Source organism: Rhinopithecus bieti, unplaced genomic scaffold (genome assembly GCF_001698545.2).
Source record: "Rhinopithecus bieti isolate Rb0 unplaced genomic scaffold, ASM169854v2 scaffold_53725, whole genome shotgun sequence".
Lineage (NCBI taxonomy): Eukaryota > Metazoa > Chordata > Mammalia > Primates > Cercopithecidae > Rhinopithecus > Rhinopithecus bieti.
In genome coordinates this window covers 11533-21048 of record NW_016821451.1, presented here as the reverse complement: position 1 = coordinate 21048, position 9516 = coordinate 11533, and the positions used below count along the sequence as shown (strand labels likewise).

Here is a 9516-nt window from a genome sequence, read left to right as displayed (position 1 = left end):
TGCTTTTGCTGCCGTTGCTTTTGGTGTTTTAGACATGAAGTCCTTGCCCATGCCTATGTCCTGAATGGTACTACCTAGATTTTCTTCTAGGGTTTTTATGGTATTAGGTCTAACATTTAAGTCTCTAATCCATCTTGAATTAATCTTCGTATAAGGAGTAAGGAAAGGATCCAGTTTCATCTTTCTACTTATGGCTAGCCAATTTTCCCAGCACCATTTATTAAATAGGGAATCCTTTCCCCATTTCTTGTTTCTCTCAGGTTTGTCAAAGATCAGAGGGCTGTAGATGTGTGGTATTATTTCTGAGGACTCTGTTCTGTTCCATTGGTCTATATCTCTGTTTTGGTACCAGTACCATGCTGTTTTGGTTACTGTAGCCTTTTAGTATAGTTTGAAGTCAGGTAGCGTGACCAAAAAAGAGCCCACATTGCCAAGACAATCCTAAGTCGAAAGGACAAAGCTGGAGAAAACAACTTTTTAATATCGTTTATATTTAATAGGTTTCTATAAATTAATAAGAAAAATAATCTTAATTGGAAGGAGCATTTTATAGTAGAAAAAATTATTGAGAAATATTTAAAAGATGCTTAAAAAGAATATGAATCAGTATGAGACATTTCTGTTCTATCACATTAACAAAAATAAGAACAGAATGGAATTTGAAAGCATCCAGCAAAATCAATGCTGTGTTTTCACTTATATATCTAACTGTGGAAATAATAGCACAAATTTATAAAGATACAGTAACACCAGTATTCATTGAAGCTCTTTTTTAATACAAAATATTTTAGTAATACCTTGAATATTCAACAATAGAAGAAATTGTTTAATGAATTATATTTATGCAATAAAATGCTGCTTTGCAGCCTTTTAAAAAGTGAGAATGAACTCTGTGCTCTTATTTATATTCAGGGAGCTCTACCATAACAATCTATACATTCCACATTTATTTATGTGAACTGGGCTTAGAAGATGTTATATTATTCACTGAAAAAGCAAGCTGTTCTGTATGTATAGCACAATCCCATTTGTGTAAGAAAAACATGCAGTATATTTATGTTTTATTCATTCATTCAGTTAATGAACATTTATTAAGCACCTACACATGTACCAGCTACATAGTTCTAAATGCTATAGATATAGTGATAAACAACACAAAGTTCTTGCTTACACTTAGAATTTAGGCTAGTGTAGAATTGGGTGCATATACATGAAAAGATAGGCAACAAGTTGAAGAATGGTTTCTTTTCTTTCTTTTTCAATTTCAACTTTTATTTTAGATACAGGGGTACATGTGCAAGTTTGTTACATAGATATATTACATGATGCTGAAGTTTGGATGTCGTTCTTCATAGAATTAGGAAAAACTCTTCTAAAATTAATATGGAACCAAAAAAAGAACCCAAATAGCCAAAGCAATCCTAAGCAAAAAGTACTATAAAAAAGACATCGCTTTACCCACCTTCAAACTATACTATAAAGCTACAGTAACCAAAACAGCATGGTACTGGTGTAAAAACAGAAAAACAGACCAATGGAACAAAATAGAAAACTCAGAAATAAAGCCACATACCTACAACCATCTGATCTTCAACAGTGCCGACAAAAATAAACAATGGAGAAAGGACTCCGTATTCAATAAATAATGCTGAGGTAACTGGTTAGCCATATGCAGAAGAATGTAAGTGAACCTTTACCTTTCACTATATACAAAAATTAACTCAAGATGGATTAAATGTAAGATTTAAATGTAAGACCTCAAACTAAAAATCCTACAAGAAAATCTAGGAAACATCATTCTTGACATTGGCCTTGGCAAGGAATTTTTAGCTAAGTCCCTAAAAGCAACTACCAAAACCAAAATCGACAGGTAGGACCTAATTAAACTAAAAGTGGGAGATAGCAATTGCAACAAAAGCAAAATTTGACAAGTAGGACCTAATTAAAAAGTGGTTTCTTCTGTAGAAATGGAATTGTAGAAGTATTTGGGACTTGTTTACTTTTACCACATAAATTAAAATATGTGTGTATGTACACACATACAGAAAACACAAAGGGTTGAAATTTTCAAAGCCTATTTATAAAAAACAGCTTTTAGCTAAAATCCATTTTAAGAGCAATTTTTAAAATGCAGGTCGTTATCAGACACAGATGAAGTATGGAGAAATCTGAAACTACCGTCTCTATTCTCCAGGTCCACTCTTCTTACAAGGCATGTGCTCTGGCCCACATGTTATACATGAGGTCTCATAAAAGAAGCATGTAGGGCATGATTTACACAAAGGAGAGCTATTTTGATTATGAAATGTTTTGATTTTATGTCCTGATACTTAACTTAGTGATGTTTTTCAAGGAGCCATGCTATAACAATCCATACACCACATTTATTTGCAGCGAGCCACCTGCAGAGACTATGTCCATCCAGCAAAGATAAGGACTTTCTGTAACTATAGAACATTAGAGGCCAAGTAAATATCATTAGTATATTTTCCAAGAGGTCTGTCATTCATGTTTACAAAGGATTTTACTGTTACAGTACATCTTTCTTTCCTGAGCATCCCCAGTAGAAAAAAAGACAGGTTGTAGTCTTAGTGCTAATCCTTTCTGTATGTGTGTCCAAAGACACATAGATATAACATTATATATCATAATATTTTTAAGTAGGCATTATAACCTTAGAAAGTTTACAAATAATTTTGTAAATTGTTTATAAGTGTATAATTTTTATTTAAAATATAAATTGTAAATAGTATAGTTTCTATATAAAATCCATAAATGTTATACACTATATCAAACTATATATTACCAGTTTATTATGTATTATATGCAATATATTATATAAATATATAGTATATCAATATATGATATAAGTGTTTATCACATATATTATAGATGTATAATAATTTCATCTTCACATTGTCATCTGTATATTATAATCAAATTCCAGTTATATAGTTTTGTGCCACTTTGCCCATAAACCTTTGCTGACTTGCTGTTTGTTATCTTAAGAAAAATGGTCAAATTGTTTAGCTGGACATTAAAAACTATTAAAGCCCTGTCTAATTTTAACTTCTACATCTTCATCAGCTACCAAAGGTTCCAGTCACACAAAACTATTTGGTCTTTTCCCTACTTTTTTTAAATACCATTGACCCTCTTTCAAAAATGAAACTAATCTAACTTGAGGCAGAATGTGTTGTTGGTTGTGAGATAAGGATTGTAAATGCCAAATTATATAATGCCTTCTTTTTTTGTAACTCCACCCATCCATCTATCGAAAATTTACTGTTCTTTTGAATCCATCAAATGCCACTTCTATGATGTGTTTCCTAGTTCCTGAAAAAGAATGAATTACACCTTTTCTTTGTTTTCTTTGCACTCCCTTTCTTTTACATATTTTTAACGCTTATGATGATCTTCCTTATAATTTCACAACTTACTACAGTGAATTCTATCTTCATCTAAATGACTCACTAGAATTCAGCTTCCTTGACAGATGTGTCTGTGTGAATCTTTTCATATTTTAAAGTATTAGTACAGTGCTCATAGTTATTTTGAAATATTACAAAGTTCCTTGTGATTACCAAATATTCCCAGTAGATGGCACATCACATCACACTTCAACATTTGTAACTAATGTAGAAGCGCCTTCGGAAGCTTTTGGAAGGCAATATAGATTTTGTTCAGGTTCTGAACTTGCATGGTGATATTAGGGACTAAATTCTTAACACACTTGGCATAATTGGGAGAAATTTGGAAAAGATGAAAGTATAAGAAATATTAAATCTATTTAACAACATGAACTAATAATTATCTTAACCTACTTTTAGTAAGTAGGGAGATTTTATCAGAACTAAATTTTATGTGAAGGAAAACATCGCAGAAATATACTGTCTAATCTTGAGCTAATGATAGGGGAAAAGCTGTAAATTTTTAACTTTTTGTAATTGTCAATAATTAATACTTTTAAGGTAAATAGGTATAGTGTATAGACTTCAAGGTTTGGCTTAAGACATAACATTCCCGATTATTTCTATTTCAAATAAAGTATTTCTCACATAGATTTAACTATATTAAATAACTATATTATAATTATACTTTTAGATTTAGAAATATGGTTGTTTTAAAATGGATTTTTAGCAGAAAATGTCTGACGTTTGCCAGAGTATTGTGTCTTTAACATCAAACAACCTTAAAAATATATTCTATTACTCTTGTGTTTTACATAATGATTTTAAAACCAAATATCACTTTCATTTCCTTCCAAATCACCACTAGTACTACATAGAACTGTGAGATAATTAGTCATTCTAATTACTATATGTTGTGAAAGAGGTTTCTTTAAAAATAGGTCTGGCGATTATTTCCCCTTACTTAGGGTTCCTTGCTTTTGATGGGATTTGGTTTGGGGTTTTGTCAATATCCGTAAGATTTCTTTGGTGAAACAAATTTATAAAAAGATACTGTATATGTTTTGGTACTTTAATTTTTGCCCATCTCTACTTTTTTGATCCCTCCCTTGTTATGTTTCTGCAAATAGTCTCTGCATATGTGGATCTATGTCTTATTCAATACTACATCCCTAGTGCCTGCAGATTAGGTCCTAACCCAGTGTTGATGGATGGATGACTCTGAAAGTATTAATATTATTCACATTGGACTACTTTGCTTATACACATTGAATCTCCTAGACTGAGCAAAATTATTAACAGCTTACTCAGAAAATCATACTGATATATTTTAATTACCAAATGAATGGAAGTTTTTGGCCATCACTTGTTTTTATCTTTTTAGGTATGTTACATCATAATCAGATAATATAGCCTATCTGATTTTAGTTTTGGAATTTACTCAGTTTTTTGTGACCTAAAATGTATTTAGTTGTCACAAAGTTCTTAATTCCCATTGCATTTTATTTTTATTCATTTATTTATTTTTGAAACAAAATTTTACTGTGTCACCCATGTTGGAGCACAGTGACACGATCATATGGGCTCAAGTGATCCTCCCACCTCAGCCTCCTGAGTACCTGGGACTACAAATGTGTGCCACCACACCAGTTACCTTTTTGTTTTCTTCTGGTAGAGATGGGATTTTGCCATGTTGCCCAGGCTTGTCTCAAACTCCTGGGCTCAAGCGAGCTGCCCACCTTGCCTCCCAAAGTGCTGGGATTACAGGTGTGAGCCAACACACTCACCCCTCGTGTGTATTTTAGGTATAGTGGGTATGGAATTTTATTATGTATCTGTTAAATCAAGCTTGTGAATTATGGGCTAGAAAGTCTTACATGATAGGACCCTCAATTGACCTCTACACTCATCTCTGTCTAGAGCTTTTAGAAGTCCTATTAGTAGGATAAATGATAATTTTTTTGGTTAAAATAATTTAAATAACCCGTATTTAATTAAAATAATCCATATAGGTTGAATCCACACAGAGTATGATAAGGATTCTCGGACTGTCTGCAACTTTACCTAACTACCTTGACGTTGCCACATTTTTACATGTTAATCCATACATTGGACTTTTCTTCTTTGATGGGCGTTTTCGACCAGTACCTCTTGGACAGACATTTTTGGGGATTAAATGTGCAAATAAGGTAAATACTCATTTTAATTCTTATCTAAAAATATTGTTGTTGACTTATTATTGAATACTTGTTTGGGATTAGAGACTCCAAAAGACCATTTCAGTCTTTTGTGGTCTCCACTGAAATGGCCTTTTGGAGAGCGCTGAATCACATTACAGATGTGATATCCTAGACAAAATCAAGCATATTTCCTCAACTATTTGTAGTAGAGTAAGACCTCCTACAGAAAGTAGCTTGTCATAGTTTGCATTGCTGTTTTCAATGTGTGTTACATATTTTCAGTTGTTAAAAGTTTTAAAAAGTTATTTTGAAGTGAAATGATTGAAGAGCATTGAGAAATAATAAAAGCTCTAATTAAACAAGCATTTAATAGAAATAATAGTACCTCATATGAAATTGAAAAATAATTTCATAGTAGCAACCATCAAGGAAGGTGTTCCGTTTAACTTATAATGTTCTATAATTACCTTAATTATTATAGATATAAATGGCATTTCTAAAATTCTATGCTTTAAAAAGCTTATCTAATTTTAAAATTAGTACTACCTACATTATTCCCACTATTAGGGTGCTTATTATAGACTTATTTTATAATATGAAGGAAAACATTGCTTAAAATTTAAACATCATGCTATTCAACAACACCTGTTTTTTGTGTAAAAGAAATAGTTTTAGGAAAATATTTACAGGCCTTTTGAGATTTTTACTAAAAGAGAGCAAGATAGAATCATATGTTACTATGTCAACCTTAGTCTTTAATGTATTACAGTCACTTCTTGTCTAAAACAATTTTATTAGTAAAATAGAGCCATTTTACCTTATACTATTATAAGTAAAATATTCACCTAAAAATATCCAAAGTGACTGTTACTATAATACAACAGTTAATGTCCTGTAACTGCATTGCATGAAAGTAAGGTATCTTTAGAATTCTTGGGAGTCATTTTAGACTTGTGCACAAAGGAAGAGTTTATGATATACAATTATGCATATTTTAAGCTTCATAATTGTTTCAAGTGCTGCTTTTCAGCAATATTTGCTGCTTGTTTTTTTCAGTTATGTTTCAATATAATTTGATTATTTAGTTCATTTTCGATGTATCAGTAAGATAGATGTAGAACTGCTTCTTTTATAGTTTTAGAATGTTTTAAGCTTTATAATTTAAATGATAAGCAGATGGTTATCACAGAGAGATGTAAAGAGAAGAAAATTGTTTCACATGCTTGTCAGCCATCTTAAACTTTATTTTCTTTCAGTTGCATCATACAAATTGGTAAATCACCTAAAACTAATTAAATCCAAAGTATATTTCACTACAGTACATTACCATCACAATCATGAAAGGAATGGGAGAATGGTGTGAGTGTTATGCCTAATTTGGAATAATGGCTTTGATCAGAAATGAATCCAAAGTACAATGAAAAGTTATTGGGAGTTTTGTCTTTTGTAGGGGTGGGGATTGTTTTAAATTATTTGTGGGGAGTAAATTATCCTATGATCACCTCATCGTACTTAACTATAAGTCATAAGAGTTCCAATATTTTAAAGTGTTTACCTTAATGAAACAAAAAATCCAAATCACTGTCATTTTAGATGTACATGATGCTTTTCATCCTCCTCTAAACTCTTACTAATACATGTTAAGTGGAGAGATAATAGGCTGGGTCACATGCCTACTCCTTTGGGTTAGTCACCTTACTTTTAGGTTAGAAGCTTTCTTATCATTAATAAGGAATATGAGACCCTTTTAAATTTTTTTAAATTGATACATAGTAGATTTACATATTTTCTGGGCATATGTGGGCATAATACATTCATAATTATATGAATACATTGATAATTATATGACTGTATTAACTTATTACATGAAAATCTTTGGTCAAATCTATTTGACTGAATATCAAATCAGTTAAATTGGGATATCCATCATCTTAAATACTTAGAGACCCTTTCTTAATTCATAAATTTTATATTAGATTTCCAATTAATCTGAAAAATATTTCTGTAGAAGCATTCTGAATAGCAACCTCTCTCAGTATACATTACAGAAATAGTGTGTTACCGTATGTTTCAGCTCTGTGTGCCATTTGACACTTGATCCGTAGTGTTCTCGTAACATTGAGAATCATACAGGAAAGGTGTGCTGTATGGTTTATATAGTGAAATATAAGGAAAATAGCCTGGAGAATGGGCTTCTCGGAAAAGCAGAGAGAACTTTAAAAATTATCCTAGAATATTTGTAACTAACAAAAATATCCTTAAAGATATTGTATTTTAAAAACTTGGTGAGTTTATAAAGTTAGTACTCAGAAACTATTATCTGAGTTATTCTATTTGTACTTTTAAGTTGCATTGCATATTTTTTTATGGATTGTTATATGTTTGTAAGGAATTTGTTACCTCTGCATTCTAGGTAGTCTGAAAGTTTAAAAAAATGCATTGTAATTGGCAAAATTTTATTTGTAGTTAGAAAGTTTATAATTGTTTCATCTGATTTTTTTTAATGTTTTAAAATCTTTAAGATGCAGCAGTTGAATAACATGGATGAAGTATGTTATGAAAATGTTTTGAAGCAAGTAAAGGCTGGACACCAGGTACACTTCGTTTATTTTATCCTGCTTTTAGAGAGTGCTTAGTCATAAAAATTATTAATTTTTAGGCTCTTCAGAAGAAAATTTGTCTTTAATTCTGAGGCAATGACTCAGAGGTTCTAATTATTAATAACTGCTTTAGCCCAATGGGTAAGTCATAAAAATATTCATAGATATTATCCCAATATTGATAGGTCATGCTATTTTGTTTGCCATTTTTAATTTTAAATATTATATTCTTACTGTTTTCATGAAGCAATATCAATTGAAATGTAATATATATAATAAAGTTTTGTATTGTTTGATGGTGCTTAGAAATTAAGCACTTTTATTCTTTAATTCTCCATTGTTCAGTATACTCACATCAAGATCGTTAAAGACAAAGTGAAGTGATAATAATTGCTTATATAAAAATTGGCCACTTCCCAATTGTTCATGGTTCTTTGAATAACTTTATTATGTCATTTCTTAAAACAGTGTGAGCCTTTTATGACATGTAAAGTGTTCTCCTGGCCCTTAGATTTTTAAATTTCTTTTAAGAGTAGTGAAACCTCTTTGTCCCAGACTAAATCTTGTTTGCAACTCCAGTATACAAAATAAATCGAAGGTGATTTGGACTTGAGAGCATGGAACACTGCCTCCTTGAACGTTGGAATACTGAGCATTCTTGAGGCATTTTTTCTATTTTGAGGAAATAGTTTTAAAATCACATTCATAACTAATCTCTGGAGATGGTGCTTGGTTTTAAGAATAACTTTTTAGGAAATCACGAGTATTTTAAGTTGTATACTAGCAATAATAATGGTAGCTAACCTTTTCTAGTTCTTCATAAATGTATGAAACTGATAAGGTTATCTTATACTTACTAATTGAATTTTCTCAGCAACCTATGAGGCAGGTACTATTTTTTTTTCTTTTTTAAATGTTTTATTATACTTTAAGTTCTAGGGTACGTGTGCGCAACGTGCAGGTCTGTTACATATGTATACGTGTGCCATGTTGGTGTGCTGCACCCATCAACTCATCAGCACCCATCAACTCGCCATTTACATCAGGCATAACTCCCAATGCCATCCCTCCCCCCTCCCCCCTCCCCACAATAGGCCCCGGTGTGTGATGTTCCCCTTCCCATGTCCAAGTGATCTCATTGTTCAATTTCCACCTATGAGTGAGAACATGCGGTGCTTGGTTTTCTGTTCTTGTGATAGTTTGCTGAGAATGCTGGTTTCCAGCTGCATCAATGTCCCCACAAAGAACACGAACTCATCCCTTTTTATGGCTGCATAGTATTCCATGGTGTATATGTGCCACATTTTCTTAATCCAATCTGTCACT

At 31.7% G+C, this 9516-nt stretch overlaps 1 protein-coding gene across 1 annotated transcript in view; it reads left to right on the top strand.

The window, feature by feature from the left end:
- LOC108520834 (activating signal cointegrator 1 complex subunit 3-like) overlaps window positions 1-8499 on the top strand; it is a 182135-nt gene extending 173636 nt beyond the window's left edge. Inside the window, exons 12-13 of the mRNA XM_017860374.1 lie at window positions 5423-5599; window positions 8113-8499. Coding sequence (XP_017715863.1) covers window positions 5423-5599; window positions 8113-8226 — 291 coding nt within the window. The 3' untranslated portion in view covers window positions 8227-8499. The remainder of the gene's footprint in view (window positions 1-5422; window positions 5600-8112) is intronic.
- The last annotated feature ends 1017 nt before the right edge of the window (window positions 8500-9516 follow it).